Source organism: Gopherus evgoodei, chromosome 7 (assembly GCF_007399415.2).
Source record: "Gopherus evgoodei ecotype Sinaloan lineage chromosome 7, rGopEvg1_v1.p, whole genome shotgun sequence".
Taxonomy (NCBI): domain Eukaryota; kingdom Metazoa; phylum Chordata; order Testudines; family Testudinidae; genus Gopherus; species Gopherus evgoodei.
This window is the reverse complement of record NC_044328.1, coordinates 86809668-86834948: the sequence shown is the minus strand read 5'-3', so window position 1 is coordinate 86834948 and position 25281 is coordinate 86809668. Positions and strand designations below refer to the sequence as shown.

The window sequence follows — 25281 nt, the reverse complement described above, 5'->3', positions numbered from 1 at the left end:
GGGCACTTCTCAAAGACCTGTTGTCGTCTTTAATATGAAGCTTGGCACTGTGTACTGGTCGAAAGGTCAAATATTAACTGATTGTCCCAGGGATTAAAGCAAGTGAGCATTTTGTTCACAGGCTCAAGTTGGTCTGAAATCTTGGTATTGGGGAACAAAGTGCGTAACTGTTTATCAGCCCTGCCATCCTTCAGAGAGCTTTTCTAACATCACGTGGCATCTCCCAGGGTTTTCAAGGTTCTAGCTGCAATACATCTCCAGGCTCTCTTTTTATTTGTGTGGGATAAGGAGTCTGCGACCAAGGAGCCTAGCAAACCTGGTGTTCTTTTCTCCACTATGAATTAGTTTTGGCACATAAGTACTTACTGTCGTCTGCTTTTGTCACTGATGTCAAGCCATCAGAAGAGAGATTTTTTTTCCTGAACAGGAGCTTGCATTTGTGGTGGTAACCCCATCGCTGTTTGGTACTTGTGCCTCTTAATCTAGTAGACTGATCTGTTGGTCAATGACATAGGGCATCGGTTTTTAGGGTTCAACCAGATTTTCACTTCTGAACTCCAAATGTCGAAAGACTTAAGCCCAATTTATTAAATATGTCCTAATGTGCGGTTCAAATCTTCAGTACTGTTCCTCTGTCAGTAAGCAATTAAATGGCCTTCGAGTAGGTGCTGAATATCAGCTCTGCTGCCCCCACCACAAAGGGACCCTGTAAGCATCTGCTGCTGCATATAAATGCTTGTTTAAAATTATTGTAGACCCTGAATATAGGAATCTGCAGTGAACGGGTACAACACGTGATATGATGGAACGTGTCTGATCTAAAAATGTCCAGTTTAAGCTCCTTAGGAAAAATTTAACTTCTATATAACCTCCAAACCTTTACAAATGAAAAGTGTATCTGTAACTCACTCACTCCCCACCGCCACTCCAACCCCAGAAATTGGCGTTGGCTTTAAAAAGCAGAAGTAAACCAGATTTAACAAACACAATCTGAAAATAGGATGGTTTAAAGAGTGACACTCTTGGAACGAATGTGTGCAGCTTGCAGGCCTTGTTAGATGAGGGGATGTTGGGATTCTTAGTTGGACAGGTCCAAATAGTACATGGCTGCTAGTCTCTTTCATACATATAGGAAAGAGACAGACACTCATGCACTATTTGGGATTCTTCACCTTATTGCATATAATGAAAGACACATGCACACAGGCAAATCCGTATATATATTTTTTAAAGATCCTTGTTTATATAAAGAGAAATTTTTTGGTATATGGCATGAAGAACTCTATTGTTTCAACACCCCTTAAATCTTGGCACAGACACCTGCACAGAACAGGTTAAAATTGAAGTTCTGCATCAGACTAGATGTTCCCTTCAGGAATTTCCGATTTAAAACTCAAAGCTGTTGTTTTCCCCTCTTTTAGGATTCCATTAAAGATGTGCATGTGAAAGGAATGATGTACAAATGGATTGAGAAGGACATGGGTCAGTTAAGTTTAAATCTATTTTTCTTAATTTTCAGTGCTAATGCATATTTTATTGAATGTTTACATGTGTAAATGGATTATTGGTTTTACAGTACATCACCAGACCAGAACTGATAGTGATAATAGCAAACTACAGTGAGGTCATGTTCATAGCTTATGCTTAAAGCTATCTGAGGAGTTGAAAGAGGTATTTTGGTACTGACCAAGGCTGCTTTACAAAGAGAACAGTCCTTTCATTCCTCCAGCATTATTTTATTTGCCTATAAGTTGGGGATATTAGCAGTTAAGTGGAAAAAAGGCTATAGCTATTGTAGATGAACTTCTTCCCCCCACACTATATAGTCAGCCCTATGACACTGTAATTGTTCATCTTGTCTTTTTACATTTACTTGCCTGCCAAAAGTACATTAACTCGTGCATGAGGGTGGCGAACTCTTCTAGTACATAAAGCTAGCTTTTTATTTTGTTGCTGTAATTCTCTATTCATCTTGCTTATTATTTCAATAATTATAACGCTGTGTACCCAAGAGTATGGGCCTCTGCATTCCAGATGATGTCTCGCAGGCAACCTTTTTTTAAAAACCCTCTCGCAAAATTTGTAAATAATATGCGGGTGGAAAAAATTGATAGTAAAAGATGATACAGACTTGTGGGTCTCTCTCTTCCTTTTTATTTTTTTAAACAGAGAAATATATCCTTCATGGGGATGAAACTTATGCTGTCCTAAACCGACTGGTTAACCTCAACAAGAAACTCTTCCTTATTACAAACAGCCCCTTCAGCTTTGTGTGAGTATCGTCTGTTATGAAAACAATATGAATCATTGGTTATAGTTGCATGCATTAGACTATATGGTTTGGGGCCTATTTTCCTCAGTGAAGATTTGAAAGTAGTAAACTGGATGTTTTTAATGGGACATTTCAGTGGAATTCTATTTGATTTGGGGGAATAGAGCAGTGGCTTGTGATAAGATTATTAAACATGCATACCACACAAGAGTTCTTTTGTCTTTGAGGGAGCTGTTCTAACTTTTTCTTTTGGGGCTGTGACTGGCCAGTATTATTTTGCCATCACTTTTACTACTGATGCCAACAGAGCAGTATCTCCTGAGTCAGCAGACTTGCTGAGCTTTGAGAGTAGGATAGAGGGAGAATTCCTTAGTCATGGTAGGAATAAGTTAATGATCAACAACTGGTGTGCAACTCCTATGTGCAGCCAAATGGAGTCAGAAGTTTTTTGAAATGTCTGCAGTTCAAGACTTCAGACTTCTTTTTTTAAAATGTAATGAGCCCAATTGAAATAAGCTTTTATGGATTTCACTCTGGGGATTTCTTGGAATATTAACTTTTCCACCTGTTTGCAGAGATAAAGGAATGAAACACATGGTTGGCAAGAATTGGCGGGATCTCTTTGACATGGTCATTGTGCAAGCTGATAAACCCACCTTTTTCACTGATAGACGCAAGTATGTTCCATTGTAGCGTTGCACTGCTGCATTGTGGCTTGTAGAACTTTTCTGAAGCAAACATTTCCCTCTGCTTTCTCTCTCCACCCATCTCAAAAGTACTGTTGTTATCAAAACTGTCCACCCTCTTGGGGGAGTGTGTGTGTGTGTGTGTGTGTGTGTGTGTGTGTGAAATCATAAATTCTAAGCCTATGCAGAATTGGGTCCCCTGCTTCCCCATATTCATTAGCCAGATGCATCTATTAGGGCAAATATATTCCTCCATTAATAAAAAGCCCTTCTAGTGAAATCCTAAGCAGAATTTGTTCCTAAATTTGGGGCATTTAACAAAGTTAAATCAGAAGTTTGATGGTACAGAAGAAGAAATGGAAAGGAACAGAATAGCAGAATGCTTTGTATAAAAGCTGAATATGCCTGGACATTGTGAATGTGCCAGTTTTTTTCCCCTTGCTGCACTTAACGTGCCTTCTAACAAATGGCAAAGTAACTTAAGTGGGGTGGTTTCTTAATTACTTGGTACTTTCACCCTGTATGTGGTGGTGGATTTTTTTTTTTTTTTTTTTTTTAATTTTTATTCCTTATTTCTCTTTTCAGTAACTCTTATACTTGGTGACTAAAGAAAACATTCCTAGGAAAACATTTCTGACATACCAGTTTTTTATTTTTTATTGGTAACGATTTCTTTTAGACTTGCAAAATAAGAAGGGAGAAGTGGTCATGCTGGCTCTTGAAAACAGATATAGAGAACCTGTATCTTTTTACAATGCTGCCTCAACTTATGAATGACACAATTTTATTCTATTATCAAGAGCAGAGAATCTTCTTTTTAATCAAGCCATTAGCCCAGTTAGGAGTGGAATTGTTCAGTGTTTTCCCCACTCATTAGGCATATTTGCTTGGCTTTTTTGTTTGCAAACCAAAAATCTGATCAGTTCAGCAGGGAGGTGGCTTTCTGCTGAAAACCAGCTTCATTTTTATTGGCGTGGATAACTGTTTCCTTAATTACTGCATATTTTTGCAAGTCTTTATCTGTAATGCTGCGGCTGTTCATGATGAAAGTGCAGGATTCAGTTGTTGTGCTCACTCAGTTAATAGTGCACATCTACCCTGAACAAGACACACCTCTGAACACAATTAGTAGCCTGAGCAAAAAGGGCCTGGAGATAACAGACCGTGAAAATTAGGTTGCCCTCTCATCTGCTACCTAGAGATATTTCAAGGCGTAGGTGAATTGGGAGGTTTGTTTTGAGGCGCTTGTGCTGATGCTGTCCGTAATTTAACTGTTTTCTGCCTACCTAAAGAACTTCACTATCTATTGCTCTAAAGCCAGCATCTTTCGCCAGCACTACATTAACTTTAACTTTAAAGCCCATTTCCTAGTGGTATAAATGTTCACATCAATTGACAACAGTGAACCAGTTTAATTGTTTGTGGTGTTCTGGTATGGCACTGTTACAGGCCACCTATGCTGTCTGGCTTCAGACTAGCCACTGCCTCCTTTTCCTCTCGCTCAGCTTGGCTCTTCCATACTTCCATCTTGGTTTGGTTGCTTCGGTGACTCGGTCTTCCAGCTAAGTCCTAAAGAAAAATCCACCCCTTCTGGGGTCTTCAAGTCCAGAACAGTCTTCCACCCCAGTCTCAAGCTGAGTAGAACCCTTCTTTTCTGAGGATCAGTCTTCTCTTCAAACTTCAAAACAACCTTCAGCCTGCCCTCTGAGCTCAACTCGTAGCCCTTCCTGGGCTCTGCAGTCTCCTAGCAGCCCTTGAACTCCCCTCTTGTGCTCCTTTTGGATCTGTACCGAACACTGATTCTCCCTGGGTTTCCTACTTGGAGTCTCCTTTCCTCCCTTTAGCTCTCCACAGGCGTCTGTCTTGTCTCCTTGCTGTCTCCTTCCTCCAGCCCCCTCAAGGCCTGCCTGTCATGTACTTTGCTCATTTTCTCCATCTGGGGAAGAGCACTAAGTATGTCTGGTGGGGCTGGACCCATGTCACAGTATTAATGGCTCTCATGGGACATGACAATACAATGCTGCTTAGTGACCCACCAAGGACCGTTTATGCTACAGAACTCTATGGAAACAGTAGCACATAGGAGAGAGTTAAATTCTACCTTATAACATTCATGTAACTTTAAGTGAATGCTTTTAACTAGTATTAAAAAAAAATAAAATCATCTTCTGAGACCTCTGCATACAAACACTGAGTTTGTCACGACCAGTTTATTTGTTCTGGGGCACCACTATAATTTACATAAAATACTGCACAATTCACAGTTGTGTTGAAGAACCAACTGGTTAGCAGACAATGCTATATATAAATAACACTATTGTTTGAATAATTATCAAAAGTTCTAAATAACTGTTAGGCACACTTGTTCTCTCAGAGTACTCTTAAATTTTACTAGTGTGTTTTACTAAAGTTTCTCCATCTGTAATCAGCCTTGGTTTGGAAATTCTTAGTATGGTGACAGGGTTCCAGGCCCATCTCCAGTACCTAGTATAATGAATAACAGTCCGGTTGTTACTATGCTGCTCCTTATTCTGTAGTGCTAAACCTTTATATCTTATTTCATACTCTGTTTTTTGTACATCATTGTAAACCATGTAAAATAATGAATGTTTGAATTTCTATCAAAGCTTTACTATGTGTGGGAGAGGGGAGTTTGTTCTGTGGATGGTATAATTTTGTGTCTGTAATTTGACAGCCTTGGTTAGATGCGCGCCCCCCCCCCTTTTTTTTTTTTGTAGAAGTCCTAATAATAAGTAACATACCAAAACAGGTTCAGAAAGTGAGAGTACTCTGAAAGGTTGAGGGTTACAGGCATTCTTGGTACAGTATCTTGGAATAACCATACTAGATAGAACTAGTTTTCCTTATTTCCCTCTCACATCCATGTGCTTCTAATAATGTAGGAAAATGGCATCAGAATTTTTATTTTTTTTTATTTATTTAATCAGCCTTCCTCATTGTTTGGAACCTAACATCCACTCACAGTTAGGCACCTCACTTTGTTTCAGGCATAAGGAGCTGTCTAATCTACGTTATCATGAGAGAGATTTACAGCTTGTCTTGGTATCTACATACAGCATGTAGACCTTGGGGTTTTTGAATAACAATGCTGTACTGCTATAAATTGTAAAATGAAGTGTAAATGGAGCCAGACATGCATGATTTATGGAGAAATAGAATTTGGCTAAATGACTAAGTGGGATCTGGGAGACATGGCCCTACAAATATTTGAAGGGCAATATACCCCAAAATGAGATGGACTGTTAACAGAGCAGCAAGTCATATAATAAGAGTTAATAGGGTGAAAGAAAACACAGGCTGCATATCAGGAAGAGCTTGGTCATAATGAGCTGTATTACACTGTGGAACAGTCTCTCAAGGAAATGGCTAGCAACCCGCTGCTTTTTAGTCACAACACTAGGACAGAGAGTGTACAACAGAGACTACTCCTACGCTGATGGGAGACCAGCAAGATGGCACATAGAGAATTCTCTTCCACTTTTGGTTGTATAAATGCCAAGATTCCCATTCCACCAGCCCCCGGTTTCTGCTGCTACAAGAGCTGCTTTTCCCTATTCTGAGATTTCCTAATAGTGTAGTATGTAATGGGGTGTGTTGTACCTCAAAATGAGATAGCAGCCAGGGTAGGCACATGTCTGGGCAAAAGGCTGCCTGACTGTAGCATTTGTTTTCTTGGTCCCTCAAAAGCAATACAGATCTTTCAGGTGTTTGTGGTAGTGTAGGGAGGGTTAATACAAAAACTTTAATAGGCTAAAACTAGATTTTATTCTTATGAGAAGAGGAAGCTAAAGGTCACTTTTTGCTTAAAATTCCCTTTGTACAAGTTGCATAACATTAATTTAGGAGCTTCATGACGTGATTTACTGCTGTGTATGGCAATTGGAAAAATGTGAGTTACTTAACTCTTGCTCCCCCGTTTCCTTTTTAGACCTTTTAGAAAATTGGATGACAAAGGCTCACTCCAATGGGACAAAATAGACAAACTAGAAAAGGGAAAGATCTACAAACAGGTAAATAAAATATAAAGCCTTGTATTTCCTTTGCTCATTCCCTCTAAAACCATAGGGACTAATATAATTCCTATGTTCTCAGAAGTTCCTGGCAAAGCCTGGTGAAAGCTTTATTTCCCTCTTCTTCTTTTTTTTTAATTTTTTAATTTTTTTTTAAAGCAAAAGCTGTACAGTCTTGGTGATGTGAAAAATAGCTCATCTGAATATTTGTGATGGCTGGTGTAATAGGGGTGTGAAACACAGGAGTCCTGGTCCCAGTTACATGACAAGGGCAAGAGGGAATGTGGCATGGGTCAGAATCCACGCACACTAGTGACAACTGTTACAGATAGCATCTTCCATTCCTTTTTTCCCCCCCTTTCTCTCCATGGAGATTCCCATGGTGTTCAAGACTCATCCTCTCCCCTTCCCTCACCTCCACTCTGACACTTTCAGTACCTCTAGTACATCTGTCAGATCTCTGCTGTTATGTTTTTTCTACAGATCTTTTAAAACGGGGATTTTTCTGTTCTAGAGATAATAGGTCTGAGACCCTTGTAACTGCAAGCACTTGATAGATCATTCCTAAGGCCTGGTCTAAACACAGTTGTACTTGTATAACTAAAGATGGGACTTTTTAATAACTATTTAGTTAAACCAATGTGACTTTATATGGAGACTTTCTTAAATCAGTTTAAGCTTGGTTTATATCAGTTTAGCTTGTGCCTGTGCACTTAACAGCTGCAAACTGAACTGATATATAACTAGTTGTATAAGAGAGTCCACATACAGAAGGTACACTGATTTAATAAAACCAGTGCACCTTCTGTGTGTAGACTTGTCCCAAGAACATCAGAAATTCTTTCATCTTTCCCTGGTTTCTCGTGTAATGAGTTTCTCCTTGAAAAGCAATAAGTGAAACAAATATATCTAAAGAAAGCAAATAAATAAAAAGCAGTCTTTGTTCTGTTTCATGCATGTACCAAAGTTGGATGCTGCTCTGTTCAATAGACCTGGTACTTCATGCTCTCTAAAGAGAGAATTCTCCTTCTCTTGGTTATACTGAGACAACCTCATTTCAGTCAATGCTATTTTGTTAATGTAACTGGAGAATGTGACGCTTTGTGTATTTGAGTGACTGAGTTTCATTTGGCTTCCAGTTTTTAAATACTGCAGACTTGCGTCCCATTCTCTGTAGTACAGGATGGGAGTGGTGGCAGAAAAAACCCTATAATGGCATGGTTCCCTGTTGATTAGACAAGATGTTTAATCTTTGATGTTGGACCTCAGTGACAAGTACTACTTGTGTATATAGATATATATCAGTTCTGAGACTCTGTGATACTCAGTTATTGCATAGGCCAAAAGGCCATCACTGCTAAATTTTTACATTTTACTCCCTATTGACTAGTAGGGAGTGAGTTTGGGCAAAGGTCAGTAACAGCTGTGTCTAATTGCTTTAGCAGTAGACTTGTGAATTAGATTCTGCTATTATTTCCAAGGTAACTGCAAGCAGAATTTGACTTCATTTACTTTCCTTGCACAGGAAGAAAGGAGAACTGGAAAATGTTTTTGATTCCAAGAGTTAATTTGAATAGAACATTCAATACTTAATAATGGGTTAAGATGTTTGTGGTAATAAGCTGTTTATATGGATGGTCAGTCGTGTTCTCTGGTTAACCTTGTAACCTTCTTGTAACCCTTTAAAATAAAGATTTGCCTTTTGGTGTCTGGAAACTTGCAGTTAATTTAGCGGGAGTGCCTGATAGTCTCCCTTATTATTCCCTTAGCTTTCTTAGGCAGAAAAATTGATTCATACCTTTCCCAATTACTGGATTCTCCCAGATGTCCAGATGGTGCTTAGAAGGGCAGTTGGGAGCTTGTGCAGTCCTGCTGGGGGTGGGGGGCAAGATTCAAACCCTTCATGCCAGAGACCTTGTACCCAAAGCCATTACCCTAATCTGAGGTCAAATGACAGCTTCTCTTTAAGGCTCCTGTCAGTGACTGGTGTCGCTCTGAGACTCTGCACAAAGTATGTTAAATACAAGTATTTTGTTAGCAGCCTCACAGAAGGACTATCATAAAATGACTTAAAAATATCTAGTCCTGAATTAGAGAGAGTATTGTTAGTATTTTTGTGAAACTTAAGTTTCGGGCCAGGCTATCTGGCAGAAACAGTCCACATCTCCAATCCAGTTTGTTATCCAGATTGTGTCCAGAAAAGTATATAATTGAGCACGTTTTCCCTATGGACTCTTTGTGTAGTGCAGGGGCCAAGACACCAGACCCAATTATATCAAACTCTCCAATTACCTAGAAACAGACTCTGCTCAGCTACATTGGATGAAAAGGGCTTGCTCCAGTGTAACTGAGAGGAGGAGCATTTATCCTCCTGCAGTGTGTAAAATATGATCCATTCTGCATCTTTTGCTACTCAAGGAGAAGGTAATGCCTTTGAGGTAGGTATTAACTCAATCTTACATGTGTTTACAAATACAGAGATTTCTGACCTTCCCAAGGTCTCTCACAGTCCCATAGGAGAGCCAGAAATAGAGTTCCTATCTCATAGGCATGTTGTGAGAATGACTTGTGGTTCGCTTTGAGATCGTCTAATCCAAGTAGGATTCATAAATCCTACATCTACAAGAACCTTCCAAGTCGGAGATTCTATTGATAGTGTACTGAGGTGCTTACAGTCATTTCCAGCACTCATTCACAGTAGTCACTTTAATTTTTGGCTATTTTCTAGTAAGATGTTACACTAGCTGTGGTGTTTTCTGTTTGCAAGTGGTAAAAAGGATGATCTTTGCATGAATAAGAGGGGATATGGTCTACAAGACCACCTTCCTACTAAAAGGGTGCCCACCCTATAAAAACCCTGTCTTAAATATAGTAAGGCACATTGTCTTGCATCCTGATGATGCTGTATAGCTTTTGCAAAGCTTTAGTGTTTATACCTAAGGCAAATTTAAATCATGCTGTTGTTTTCCCTATCTGCATGTTACTCATGCAATGCGATTGCAGATTTCTTCTTTACCCAGTTGAAAATCAGATGCCTGTGCTGACAAACTACTTGGCACCTTAAATACTGTGGTTTTTCAAAATGCTCTCCCTCTGGATAATGGGATAGTTCCCTTCCTAATGAGGATATTGTGAGGATTGATTTGGTTATTCTCTGCAAAGCATTACACATGTATCTGAGCACTTAAAGAAAAGTAGGTGGACAAGGAAAACTGGCATCCCTTTCTTTATTCAGAGCCAGACTCTGACATAATGGTCAAGTGCAGCAAGATTTGAGGTTTGCATGATTGTGTCTATACTCCCATTGTCTGTCTGGGAAATGTATATTCCTATCCGGGTAGTACCCTCCTCTGTGTAAATAGGTGCACTCAGCCCTTCCTGTGCCCTGATCCTGAGGACTGCTGATCATATCTCTTCTCAGGATTGACTCCAAAGAGAGCAAACCCCTCAATTTTTCTTAGTTTAGCAGATTAAGAAATTCACAGAAAGGGCTGAAAAGCATCTGACTCCGTCTACTCTGTCACTTACTTTTGAAACCAAATTTTAATTAGAATTGGCCTTTCTTTGCTTTCTGTGAAGGCCATGTTAGTGAGTGAGAAGTGACATTGGCAATGTGAGAGCCCAGTGTGGGGAATTATAAATCAGTTTCCAGCCTTCATTGATACAAGTTGGAAAGCCAAAGTAAGAGCTCTAACAATGAATAGTATGAATTATCAGTCTCAGAAAATGAGAGATGGAGAAAACTGTTGGCTGATCAGTCCACCCCCAGGGGTAACCACAGGATGGCTACTGACTTCTGATTAGTAAGATGGCAATTTAAATACAATTTATACTTAAAATACAGCTTCCTGCAAGTTCCCAGGGTAAGCACTATTTCCTGCCTTCTGTTAAGTTGTGATTACAGGCTAACCACAGAAATAGCAGACTCCTAGCAACATACAGTAGGTCATGGGCTGCCTGAGGAAATGTTCAGACTCCATGGAAAAGTACAAAAATGTCACTCTTGCAATGAATTGTAGCTCTGAGAAAATAAACTGAAATATTGAGTGCAACTTGCTGGACAGCTCTAGATTGAATAATTGACTGGACAAATGGCCAGGAATTTACTGGGGTTGCCAGTGTAGATGTATGCACATGCAATGGTTAACTGGCTGTGGTAGTGAGGAGACTAGTCAGTGCAATCTTCTTGCTTTTGGAAGCTAGCCCAATGGTAGTTTGCTTACCAAGATCCTTGTAGGCAAGTGGCATGACAGTTGGCTCATGTCATGAAATTGCTGCCCCCTTCATCTTCCAGTGCCATAACAGAGGATCTTTCTACACCACTGCCTCCTGTTTTCTCATTTCTGCAAATCAAATTTTCCTTACTACCCTTCCTTATTAGGTAGTTGCTACAGGTATTTCCCAGTCTAAGTCTGCTTGCTTCTTTTTACTAACCCATATCTTCAGTTATCAATCTTAGAGTTTTATACTGCCACCTGTCACTCTAATATCAGAGTATCTTTCACATAAAGTATATTGGCAACAGCTTAGTCCCTGGCAGGATTCATGTAGTGTTTGTCGTCTTCCTTTCTAGGTTATAGAAAGCTTTGCTTAGGGAAGGGTGTGGGGGTGTTTTGGTAGAGGAGGGTGGTTGATACGGTGTGTGGCCTTCTGATTATGGCAGAAAATCTTTTTCAAAGAGGAAGCTTTTGCAGCATTTTCTAAAGATGAGTATAGATTAATCTTGTCTGAGAGTTTCCTTCTACAGCCAGATTCCCCTCAACTGAGAGTGCTTTGTCCTCAGTGCTCTCACGTCTTGTCCTTGGCTTCATGATCTATATTGTCTCAGAGGAATAAAACTGTCTGGGCAATTCATACATGGCAATATGGTCTCTAGTGTAGCTGGGACCCTTACTCCTGAGGAAATTCTGCACCACTGCGCAGTGCAGAATTTGCAGAAATTAACATAGTGCGTGCAGAATTTCTTTCCTCACAAAAATGGGCTGCAATGCTGCTGGCTGCCACTTGGGGCTGCTGGATCTGGCACAGCCCAGCTCCTGCATAGAAGACACTTCTGGGGAGGAAGCTAGAGGGTTCCCAGCAGCTGCAGTTCCCCACACGTCCTGAGGGAAGGAGATGGCGGTGCACAGAAAACTCCACACAAGCCTGGGACCCAGCATCAGGCTATTTCTCCCTCTGGGTCCTTGGGCTCTGAGGGATAGGTAGGTGGGTGTCTGGGCTGGGGGGGCTTGGTTGGGCTCGGGGTGGGGAAGGGTTGTGGGCTGTGACTGGGCTCTGGGAGGGATGGGCTGCAGGTGTCTGGGCTTGCAGAACCTTGTGGCTGGGCTCTGGGGATTAGTGGGTTCGGGTGTATTGGCTTGGGGGAGGGGAAGAATTATGGGTGTCTGGCCCCCCAGCGGGGCTCTAGGGGGAGAAGGGATAGAGAAACAAGAACTGGGTTGTCATAGGGGTTTCGTTAACTGTCTACTCCTGGGGGAATTTTTGTGTCTGTGTTAGACATACTTGCTGACAACTATTGAAATAAATTACTAAAAGAATTGAAACTGGCATGATTATGTAGTGTTGGGTTTTTTTGCAGAGTTTTAAAATATGCACAGAATATTTAATTTTTTGGCACAGAATTCCCCCAGGCGTAGGTGGCCTTAGGTCTGCGGCTTTAAAGTAGCATTGTCAGCCAGCTAGGAGCCACTGGTTGAGGATGCAGTAGGTTGCAAAGCTGCCAAAAGCAATATGTTCCAAGGGCTCACAGAAGCATAGCATGAGCAAGATTTAGGATTAGAAATGTACTATACCAAATTGCATTTCTAAATTCTTGACCTGCTTTAAAGTGCACGAGGCACTGTTTTGCTGTTACAATAGCAAAACTTAAGTCTCGACTGCTGGGCTGCCTTGCTAGTAATGGAAATGACTTTGGGCAAGTCATTCAACTTCTGTTCTCCATCTGGGAGATAGGTGTAACACTCTCATGGGGCTATTGTGAGCTTTTAATAGTCTGTAAAGCATTTTGTGACTCTTGAGTAGTAATCCTGTTGCATATTGCTCCAAGTCCTTCAGTATTGCTAATGCTGTGGCATGGAGCTGAGTCAGGTTTTTGTAATGATGATCATGGGACAGGAAGGCAGTCCAGTATGTGTGCAATGTGCACACAGGATACCCAAATGGCTGATTAGTTTGGCCAGCAGCTCCCTGTATTTTTGTTACTGCAATATAGTGTACTGCTGGAAGAATCCAGTACTGGGGCAAGGAGTAAAGTTCATTCCAGCTTCAGTTTAAGCAGGCATGAGGGTCAGCATTGCTGCAAAGGGTTGTATTTGACTACTTATTTTCTAAAAGGTCCTGTTTGCTTTGTGACTTTCAAGGGAAACTGCTCAGGAGGAGTGGAAGGAGGTATGCTTCCATAGATGGACATTAGGAAACGTTCAGACACAGGGGATTATTTTTTTTCTCTTGAGTTGGAAAAGTGTTTTGGCTTTCAACTTTCAGAATATGGGTGTTCTTTGTGTTGGTTTTGGATTTAAGTCGGTTGTAAATTCAAAACCATATAAACATGTTCTAATACAAGGGATTGAAATGCTTACCTGAACGTTGCTGTTAATGCAGCCAATTCTGGATTAAACAATATTGTCTGGCACAGCAATGTGGGGTGGAGCGGGGAGAGGAGGAGAGATTCTTTTCAACAGATCTTTGATAAACAAGTCAGATGAGCCTTTTATGACATGGGATTTTGAAGTAACATCTTGGATTTCCACAATATTATTCTCTGTTCTGAGTTAATTTTTATTTTAATGTTTTGATCTCTTCCTCCCTCCTCCTGTGTCTTGGACTACTAATTCTGTTCCCCCCTGTCCCCATGTCCACCCCCATCCACCCTCTTGTGATTTCACTCTCCGATATTCTCAGAACTCATATGCCTCCTCTCATGCTCTGCAGTTTTCCTTCTTCCAGGGGACTAGTACCTATGTTTACCCTTCCCTCCCTAGGGGCAATTGCACCCAGAGTCTTGATTATCTCCTGACTCTTTCCTCCCCAGAAGCGTGAGGAAAGGCTGCTCTCCAATCCCATCCCATGGAAACCAGGGAAAGGGGTGGGTGAAGAACTACTTTCACCGATATGGAAAGAGAGCAGGTTGTCTTGGTAGCTTCTTGATCCAGAGGAAGGAGTTGCAGAGGTCTGTGTTCTCTCTCCGCTCCCACCCAAGGAGTGATGTTGCTCAGGATTGTTGTCTCTTCTGACTGTTAGGTCAATCTTTTTGCAGCTACTCACTGGTCGTTACCTGAACCAGCAGGAAACAGCACACAGATCTTTGTTTCTACAGTATTGATGCATCTCCCTTTCCCATCCCACTTTCCCACACCAGATTGTGCTTAGAGCATTGCAGGGCAGGGGCTGAATGGTGCTGTTACCCACGAAACCGTAAAATCCTTCAGAAAATACACAGAGGCAGCTGTTAAGTTCAAAGGCAAAACTGTCATTCTAATCAGCCATTGTAGTGGTTTGGTAACCCCAGGGCTGGTGCAACCATTTAGGCGGACTAGGCGGTTGCCTGGGGTGCCAAAAAGCAGCGCCCCCCAATTTTTTTTAAGTGGTTGAGCGGCCCGCTGCTACTGGGATGGAGAGGGAGTCTGAGCTGCCGGCGGCAGCAGCAGTGGGCAGCCCAGGATGTCCCCTGGATCAGTGCCCCACTGCGGCAGCTGGCAGCCCAGGGTGTCCCCTGGCCCAGGGGAACCCCTGGGCTGCTGGCTGCCGCGGTGGCACACTGACCCAGGACCCCTGGGTCAGTGAGCCGCTGCAGCATCTGGCAACCCAGGGAGTCCCTGGGTCAGTGAGCCGCCGCAGCATCTGGCAGCCCAGGGGGTCCCCTGGGTCAGCGTGCCGCTGCCGGCAGCCCAGGGGGTCCACTGCGCAGTTGCTGCTTTATTTCTCCCGCCTCCCAGGCTTGCGGCGCCAATCAGCTGTTTGGCGCCGCAAGCCTGGGAGGAGAATTAGAGCAGGACAGCGTGCTTGGGGAGAAAGCGGAGCAGAGGTGAGCTGGGGTGGGGAGGTATCACAGGGCTCCTCGGGCCAGGGAGTGGGGAGCTGCCGCGGGGGCAAGGGGCACACTTCAGGGCGGGGGGGGCGGGGAGCTGCTGCAGGGCTGGGGGGGCGCAAGGTAGAAGTTTCGCCTAGGGCGTGTAACTTCCTTGCACTCGCCCTGGGTAACCCCTCTTCGCTATGGCACCTCCGTACAGTTCAAACCATTTTGTAGGGTCTCTAACTTTTCTACATTGCAGCCACCAGTTCCTCAAGTACTGTTCAGAGTTGAGGGGGAGAGGGGAAAGAGTTGAAAATGATCTGGATGCTGCTGGTTAGTTCTGTCTAAACCTTTTGCAGCTGTTTTATAAAGTCTCTTATTTCAGTATTGGGCTACAAGTGGAACCAGCTTCCTCTCTGGTATGTTGGAGACTGTTTTGTTGGGCATCAGCAGCCATGAATGAAAGGCCAGTTTGTAGTCAGTCAAATGCAGGACTGGTCGTAAGCAATCTCTGCATAAGAAGAGCGCTTAAAGATAGATTCCTCCCCCACACCCACCCACCCATCCACTTGGAGTAGTGATGAGAAAATGGGCTTTCAGTACATGATCTGGCAATTGATCTTTATCTGCTTGTTAAATACCTTATTTTTGCCACACACATAATTGAGTAGTAATGATGAATGCTCGCGGCATTTCCTGAAGAGGGCCTATTTCTGTACCATAGGCAATCAATACCAAGTGGGCATTGAGTCACAGAACCGTGTGCTCAGTTTGCTGGGGCTATTGCAGAGCAAGAAAAGGTGGAGAATGGGGAAGAATCTATAGGCTTCTTTGTAGGCATTGTCATCACTAGTTAAGTAAAAAGTTAATGGGGTTTATGGATGATAGATTTGTAGAATAAATAGTACAGTAACAGACGGATTGATTTGAAAAGTCAGCTTCAATTGGTTAATATAAATCTTTTCTTGGTTTTTTAAATAGTCTTGGAACCAAGCTGTATCCATATGATTTTAACACGGTGGTGTTCTCACCCTCCATCCTCTTTATATTTGTTGCACTTGCCTGTTGTCTTTTGTCTGACATTCAGAATGTAAGCTCTCTGGGGTGGGGGGATTGCATTTTACCATGTGGACTGTCAGAGCCAGATTTCCATCTAGGCACAGTAGGCATATGTGCCATGGGGTGCCTAAAAGTTAAACATGGGTTAAAAGTTTCATTTTTTTACTGCAAAACCACGAAGGTCAGCTGTAGGCAGGGGAGGGGGCAAGGCATGGCGCTGAAGATGCTGTGCCTAAGGGCACAGAAGGTGTAAATCCAGCCCTGCTGTGACTGTGCAGTGCTTATGACATTGGAGCCCTGACTGAGATCTCTGGATATCATATGTTGAGGGCTTTTTTGAAATTTAGGTCCAGATCCTCAAAGGTATTCTAGGCTCTTAAAATCAATTGAAGTTAGGAGTCTAAATACCTTTAAAGATCTGAGCCTTAAAACCTAAAGAGAGAGGATTCTAACATTTACCCTGTCTAATGTATCAGATTATTAAGGTTGTTAAATAAACCACCTTTCTGACATCTTCATTAAAATTCTGTTATCTGGTAGCTCTTGTCTTCCTCACATCTGCAACCACTGCCCATGTTTTCCCAATAACAGTGTCACATGTACCTCTGTAATCAGCAGCAATTGCCAGAAATGTGTAATAGCACACGTGCTTCCCTAATAGATGTCAGATGGAGTTTGTCTAAGCTGATGTGACACCTGGAGAACTTTGCTTTTCCTTCTGATGCTTTTCTGACTTCTTATAAAGTAAATGAGTTTATCCAGGGCACATGACTGGAAAAGCTTTCCAAAGCAAGTCATAGTTTGAGATGTTCTTGACTGTAGATAAAAATGTGTGTGGTGGGAAGCCAGACAATCTGATTAGAACAAGGGCAAATTACATAAAAGGGAAAGGTTTCAGAGTGTAGCTGTGTTAGTCTGTATTAGCAAAAATAATGAGGAGTCCTTGTGGCACCTTAGGCCTGGTATACACTGGGGAGGGGAGGGGGGAAATTGATCTAAATTATGCAACTTCAGCTACGTGAATAATATAGCTGAAGTCGGTGTACTTAGATTGACTTACCATGGTGTCTTCACCACGGTGAGTCGACTGCTGCCACTCCCCCGACGATTCTGCCTATGCCTCTTGCCAAGCTGTTGTACAGGACTTGATGGGAGAGTGCTCAGGGTTGATTTATCACGTCTAGACTAGATGTGATAAATTGACCCCACTGGATCGATCGCTGCCTGCTGATCCGGCTGGTAGTGTAGATACATTCTTAGAGACTAACACATTTATTTGGGCATAAGCTTTTGTGGAATAAAACCCACTTTATCAGATGCATGGAGTTAAAAATACAGTAAGCAGTATATTTTTCACTCCATGCATCTCATGAAGTGGGTTTTAGCCCATAAAAGCTTATGCCCAAATAAATGTTAGTCTCTAAGGTACCACAAGGACTCCTCATTATAAAAGAGAAAGTATGTTAAATCCAAAATTTAAGATGTAGTTTTGAAAAACTCCTCAAAAATGAGAAGCTAATAGGAAAAATTGCTCTGCTTTAATAATCATAAAAATAACTCTTCAAGCCACTTTTTTTAATTTAATTTTCATGCGACCATTCTAGTGCATGAGAACCCGGAAGTGAAACTTGATGATAAGAAGTGAAATTAATTATTCCTACTCCCCCAGTTGAATGAAGTACAGAATATATAAATGGTGCAAATACATTGACTTTTGAATGATATTTGTGTTTTAATACTTGAAGGTATTGCCAAAATAACTATCATACTGGTGCATTGTATTCTCAAAAGCAGCTAGCTCTTTTTGGAGAGATTTTTTTTAAATGTCTATATATTAAATTCTCATGTGAAATAATTTAACTTTACATTGTCTCATTAGGAAGTCGTTACTTTGAATATTTTGCTTTCTTGAACTCCTTGACAAAACAGTGACATGTCATCACTTGCAGAGAAAAATGAGGTGTTTGGTTTATATTCACATTCTTGTTTGTTCTTCCTCTTTTTGCAGGGAAATTTGTTTGATTTTCTAAGGCTAACAGGTTGGCGTGGGTCCAAAGTACTTTATTTCGGTGACCATCTGTACAGCGATCTTGCAGTAAGTAGAACCATGTCTGCTTCTGCTTAATACCAACACTGCTGAATTTTTTTGTTTGTTTGTTTTTTGGTCTGCTAGAATTTAAGGAGGACTTAATTCTTGTCATAATTTTGTATCCTGTTTTTACTCAGATACTTTTGCATTGCTCAAGGTAGAACCCTCTGCTGTGGCTGCTTTTAATTTAGTTGTCCTGTTTAAGTGTGTTTTGGATTGAGTGGAATTACAATACTCCTATGAGAAGAAAAAGCCCAGTTGAACTGAATGGTGTGGCTGTGTGTAGGGAGAAGGTAGCAAGAGACCGAGTTTGTAGGAATTGCTCAGGTCAGTCGTTCTCAACCTTTCCAGACTACTGCACCCCTTTCAGGACTTTGATTTGTCTTGCATACCCCAAGTTATACTTCACTTAAAAGCTACTTGCTTACAAGATCAGACATAAAAACACACAAGTGTCACACCGCTGTAGTACTGAAAAATTGCCGACTTTCTCATTTTTACCATAAGATTATAAAATAAATCTTTTGGAATATAAGTATTGTACTTCATTTTAATGGTGCCAGAAGACCCACTGCCCAGGACTGAAGCATGTAACTTTTAGCTTTGCAGGGCCCACTGTGGCATGGGGCCCTGGGCAATTGCCCTGCTTGCCACTCCCTAACGCTGGCCCTCACTTGCAACCCCCACACTACCCTCAACCTGTCCTGCGATGGTAGAGAAACACTGAATGGGGCAAAGATCTTGATGAGTTGATGTATCCCCTGGAAGACCTCTGCGTATCCCATGGAGTATGCGTAACCCTTGTTGAGAACCACTGGCTCAAGTGACAAAGTAGTGACTTCTGCATGGAATCTTTCCATCAGCAAATATTGGAGGACAAAGTGAGTAGAACGGAGCTATGATGTTACCACGGTGTTGAAGGAAAGAAAGCAGTGAAGAGAGATGGCTGGGAAGATACTGTGGTGATCTTCCTTTTTATGTTAATTGTTGCTTATGACTAGGGCTTCGTTGTCACAGAGGTCATGGAAGTCACAGATTCTGTGACTTCCTGCAACCTTCATGGCTTCTGCAGCAGCCGGTGTGGCTGACCCCAGGGCTGCCCAAGCAGCTGGTCCTGGGGCCATTTTCACCAGCTGCTGCTTTGGCAGTCTTGGGCAGCTGGCCCTGGAGACCGCCTGAGGAGCAGCCGATGAGGCTGGTCCAAGAAACTGCCCAAGCAGCAGCCCCGGAGGTAGGGGGAGCAGCGGCAGCTCAGCGGTTCCCAGCAGTGGTCCTGGGGCTGCTGGAGCAGTGGCTGGCCCTCTAGGGTGCCCCCTGCCCCCACAGCAGCAACAGGAGCAGCCACTGATCTCCTGGGCCTCAGCTCCCCCTCTCCATCCCCCCCACCCCCCACAGCTGTGATCTGTCCATGACTTTTACTAAAAATACCCAATTGAATCATAGCCTTACTTATGATTACCTTTCCTCAGTTACTTTAGTATCCATACTATGCTTATCTTAACCTATCTTTTGTTGCAATACCATTGCCTATTGCCCATCTTATTCCTGACATTGACATAGATTCATAGATTCTAGGACTGGAAGGGACCTCGAGAGGTCATCGAGTCCAGACCCCTGCCCTCATGGCAGGACCAAATACTGTCTAGACCATCCCTAAAAGACATGTATCTAACCTACTCTTAAATATCTCCAGAGCTGGAGATTCCACAACTGCCCTAGGCAATTTATTCCAGTGTTTAACCATCCTGACAGGAACTTTTTTCTTAATGTCCAACCTAACCCTCCCCTGCAACAGTTAAGCCCATTACTTCATCCTTAGAGGCTAAGATGAACAAGTTTTCTCCCTCCTCATGACACCCTTTTAGATACCTGAAAACTGCTATGATGTCCCCTCTGTTTTCTCTTTTTCAAACTAATCAAACCCAATTCTTTCAGTCTTCTTTCATAGGTCATGTTCTCCAGCCTTTTAATCATTCTTATTGCTCTTCTCTGGGCCCTCTCCAATTTCTCCATAGCTTTCTTGAAATGTGGTGCCCACAACTGGACACAGTACTCCAGCTGAGGCCTAACGAGCGCAGAGTAGAGCAGAAGAATAATGACTTCTTGTGTCTTGCTCACAACACACCTGTTAATGCATCCCAGAATCATATTTGCTTTTTTTGCAACAGCATCACACTGTTGACTCATATGTAGCTTGTGGTCCACTATAGGCCCTAGATCCCTTTCCGCCGTACTCCTTCCTAGACAGTCTCTTCCCATTCTGTATGTGTGAAACTGATTGTTCCTTCCTAAGTGGAGCACTTCACATTTGTCTTTATTAAACTACATCCTGTTTAACTCGGACCGTTTCTCCAATTTGTCCAGATCATTTTGAATTATGACCCTATCCTCCTCCAAAGCAGTTGCAATCCCTCCCAGTTTGGTATCATCTGCAAACTTAATAAGCGTACTTTCTATGCCAATATCTAAGTCGTTGATGAAGATATTGAACAGAGCCGGTCCCAAATCAGACCCCTGCGGAACCCCACTTGTTATACCTTTCCAGCAGGATTGGGAATTAACTACTCTGAGTACGGTTATCCAGCCAGTTGTGCACCCACCTTATAGTAGCCCCATCTAAGTTGTACTTGCCTAGCTTATCGATAAGAATATCATGCGAGACCGTATCAAATGCCTTACTAAAGTCTAGGTATACCACATCCACCACCACTACCTTATCCACAAGACTCATTATCCTATCAAAGAGAGGCATCAGTTTGATTTGATATAATTTGTTCTTTACAAATCCATGCTGGCTATTCCCTATCACCTTACCACCTTCCAAGTGTTTGCAGATGATTTCCTTAATTACTTACTCCATTATCTTCCCTGGCACAGAAGTTAAACTAACTGGTCTGTAGTTTCCTGGGTTGTTTTTATGTCCCTTTTTATAGAAACATGTTTTCATATTGTTTGGCAGGTACTCATGCTATCGTTGAATTATGATTTTAGGTATCTGTGGTTTGTCACTGACGTTTTTCATAGATTATAAAGTCAGATCATCTAATCTGACCTTCTGTATAACACAGGCCATAGGATTCCCCTGAACTAATTTCTGTTGCGTCTTGATTGAAAAATTCTCTGAAGAATTTACTGTTTATCAGACTGAACTACTCACTGGGTTTTTATTATCTACTGTGTGGTTTATCTTCTCCAGTAACTAGGAAAGCGTTATATCAAGTGGATAGTTTTGGCTATTGTGTCTGAGCTTCTGAGGCAATAAACTGCTAATACTGCAGTGCATGAATCACGACATCATGAGGACAAAAAGCCCAAAGTGGTGCCTTTATATTCTAATATGCATCCTAAATTTTAATGTCCGGCTGAGGCAGTGTGTTGTTAGTGAGGTTAGATTCAGAAAAGCAATCTACTTGGCTGTTCTTGACTTTCTGCTGTGGCTCATTCTAACGTGTGGTTCCCTTTTAACCTGGCATTTTTTCAACCCAGTTGATTGTATTTTTTTTCATAATTATTGTTTCTAAGGTGCAGGGGATCATATGGTTTTTTTTCCCCATGACCTGCAGGCAAGAGCAGAGTATTCCGCTTCTATAACACAGCAATCTTAAATGAATCCATGGTGTCAACAATTCCACGTTTTGCTTCAGAAGGCACCAATCATTTGTCTAAACAAATCTTTAAAGTCTTCCCTTTCTAAAAAAGATCTTTCCAATTGTTACCCTATTTCCAGTTTGCTGATGGCCCTCAAGGCCTCTCAGTGAAATATACATCTGTGTATTGGTGAGACCCTCCCCCCTCGCCCTTTATTATTATTATTATTATTATTATTATTTTTTTTTTTAAATGCAGTTAAAAATTAGCTCGGTCTTTAACCTGGCCATACAACTGAGACTGCAATGGGGGCAAGGACTTATTTGGCTTTTGTCTGCTGTCTTCTGACTTGGTATCTGTTTAAAACCCAAGTGGTTTTTCATCACTTAAATCTATTGTTTGTGTCTTTATTTATTTTTTAAAAATGTATTTGAACCTGGGGAAATCTGGTTAGCATCTCAGGTTGAAGTTCCAAGCTCAGTGGTTTTATTTTCAACAATGTTCATCTGCTCCTGTACCAGTACAGCTGTTGGGCTCCTCAAAGGCCCCCTTTTGAGTACTGCGCTTTTCAATGTTGACTGGGACTGTTTCCCCTTAGGCACCACTGTGTTCTACATCACGGTATTATACTTTTAAAATCTCCCCTCCTCCACTGCCACACACAAGGAATGGACATTTGTTTATTCACCTACTCACCCCGCTATCAGGAACATCCCTCAGGATTCACTCAGAAAGCTTGGTGATATGCTCTGAAAGGCACACTCCATTATTCCCTGTGTCAGGGGTGCTTTATGGAACGCTCTACCCTGGCATTAAAGAATGGAGATGTAGCCCTACAGTCTAATGCAGAACTTGACCGCTTGGTCTTCTAGCTCACAGAACAAGGTATGTGTGTGGAGGAGGGACCCAAGTATGTCATGTAAGAGCCCTCATCTCTGAACCATTTTAACTGCCCTGGTTTTGGAAGAGATTAGCAGAGACCTCTCTTTCTCCTGCTGTACAGGAAGCTGAGAGCACCATTACCGTGATGCTCCAGACCCTGTGAGCCAGTATTTTCCATAGGATAAAAATGCTGCTAACAGTCAAGCCAGTGACACTAAACAGAGCATAGCTGCTGTTCTGAAAACTCTAGTACTGTTCCTCAAAAACCACTTTTACATCTGACGGTGTTGTAAGATAAAGTATAAAATTTTGGGTTGCTTTCTAGGACTTGATGCTGCGTCATGGCTGGAGGACTGGAGCCATTGTACCAGAACTGGAACCTGAAATCCGGATCATTAATACAGAGCAGTACATGCACTCGCTGACTTGGCAACAGGCACTCACAGGGCTGCTGGAGAGAATGCAGGTAGGCTGGAGCAGAGCCAGGTTATGGAGTCTGTCTAGTCTTCACCTCTCAGAACTAGGATTTAGATTTTTGGCTTGGGTCAGATTGCATTTGATCTCCTTGTGCCCCTGTAGACTTGGACCATTCTGATAAAACTGCTGCACGACTTAGTATTATTACTTGTCTATGCTCCAGTTAGGTCCTGGACTAGAACAGCAGTGGTGTCTACGACTAAGAAATTAAGCTAGTATGGCAGAGGTGGAGTTGCTGGTAGCATACTTTTTTTATGACGAAATATAATTCCTTCTACATACTGGTCTGGTTGTACATAGGGATGGGTATCTACTACGCTGGCAGGTGAATAACATATCCTCCATAGTATAGTCCACGTCCTGCTGGTCTCATGGCAACCTGAAGTTTTAATTAACCATCTCTTACCCCATCTCCAGTATCCTTTCCGGGAGGGCTAACTATCAGAAGAATGTTACTCTGATTTGTGAAATAAAACAGCCTGGAAGCAGCTTTCCTGTCTCACTAAGCTTTCAGTAACTCTAATTTAATAAATGATGGCTCTTTTCATAAGATGATGCTAGTCCTAAAATCAAATCCCTGCTAATGGAATCTTTAAATCAGTGTTGGTCATAAATTCCTCCACAGAGCTCAAAAATGGTTTTGCATGTTAGCTGTTAACTTGCTAAGCATGACTAAGAGCCATGAGTGAACACTTACCTTTTGTCTCTGAAGACCTGAATTTCAGTCTGGCTTAGAGCCTCAGTAGGGGACTAGGGAAAATGAGTTTGAGATGCACAAGACAATTTAATGTCAAAGAAATTCATAGGTGTCAAAACTGCTTGGAGGAAGATTGCCCTGTGCATGTGCTATGGCAGCATCAAGCCACTGCTGTTACTGCTTTCTTCTCTAGTCACCTAAACTCCTTCATAAATATAAGGCAAAAAACCCCACTGTGTGACGTAACAGATGTTTTCGTGAGGATCTTTTGTATCCTCAACAGATGTTAATACGCTTTAGGCAACCAACACACTCTGCTAGGCAGTGTTGGGGGATTAACCAGTGACTTGTGGTTTACTCTCTAAACCAAGTAGTGCATAGTTGTGGTGCATCTCCCCGAGCACAAATACTGGAGAGTAAAAGCAGGGAATTTGGCGGATTTACAGCCTGTCTCACCATTTCTTTTTTCTTAGTCACTGACTTTTTAATTTTCTCCTTATTGTTGGCAATTGTAAGAAGTTGCTGAGCTCCAAGGGCCATAGACAAATACCTGGCACCTAAGGTGATAGTGGCACTATCACCTTAAGGAAAAGGATTTGAGAAAAGTTAGTGTTTAGATTTAACTCTTACTGGGCTTTTTGTGTTCTAGATGTATCAAGATGCAGAATCAAAGCAGGTGCTGCTGGAATGGATGCAAGAGCGTCAGGAAATTAGGTGACTCAATGTATCTAAATCTGAGAGTGCTTTAGGATGAAACTGCAAACTTCTCTTCCTCCCAGAATATTCCTGTGGAAACCTGTAAATTTGTAAATATGCTCCTATGAATGTAGATATCTTGAAATCAAGAGTTGGATCTCCAGTGCCTAATTAGTTTCTGATGATTGTAGCTAGTGAAGCAGTGCAACCTCTATTCTGAGGTGTTGTGTTGTAAGAGATTTCTCTGTGAAATCTAATAGAATTTTTAAGCTAGCTACACAGATTTTTTTTTCACAATGCAGAAAGTCATTACTCCTGCATTCATTCCACTGATGCAATCACTTTAGATGACAGATTACACTCCAGATTGTTTTCATTGTTATCTATATTTTTCCATCCATAGAAGCTGATTGGCAAATCTTTACTCACATAAGCGTTGTAGGCTCCAAGCCTAAATTGTTAGGCTTTCATCTTCCTTGTTCACTTCAAGAGCTTGGCTAAGGAGCCTACTCACAGTTTACTTAGATGAAACTAGGCATCTTGAACAAACTTGTTTCAATTCAGCCCTGATGGGTCCTGATAACAGTAAAGTTTAAGAAATATAGATGCATAAATTCCTCCTACAGGGCAGGACTCATGTGGCAGGCATGGAATGACTTGGCAGTGGATATCAAACCATTGTCTTCATCCTCCCTAAGAAGAAATCTTAGCCCTTACTATTTACATTTACTAGGTCCATTTAGTATCATTGCTTCTGGGTAATATTCAATCAAAGTTAGACTCCAGTAATAAT

The 25281-nt window shown here is 41.9% G+C and overlaps 1 protein-coding gene across 2 annotated transcripts in view; it reads left to right on the top strand.

Moving 5' to 3' along the window:
* NT5DC2 (5'-nucleotidase domain containing 2) overlaps positions 1 to 25281 on the top strand; it is a 67288-nt gene that overhangs the window by 35634 nt on the left and 6373 nt on the right. For both annotated transcript variants that reach the window (XM_030569077.1, XM_030569078.1), the window contains exons 7-13: positions 1422 to 1482; positions 2170 to 2272; positions 2848 to 2949; positions 6908 to 6989; positions 18068 to 18154; positions 22944 to 23084; positions 24442 to 24506. In XM_030569077.1, the coding sequence (XP_030424937.1) occupies positions 1422 to 1482; positions 2170 to 2272; positions 2848 to 2949; positions 6908 to 6989; positions 18068 to 18154; positions 22944 to 23084; positions 24442 to 24506 (641 nt within the window). The remainder of the gene's footprint in view (positions 1 to 1421; positions 1483 to 2169; positions 2273 to 2847; positions 2950 to 6907; positions 6990 to 18067; positions 18155 to 22943; positions 23085 to 24441; positions 24507 to 25281) is intronic.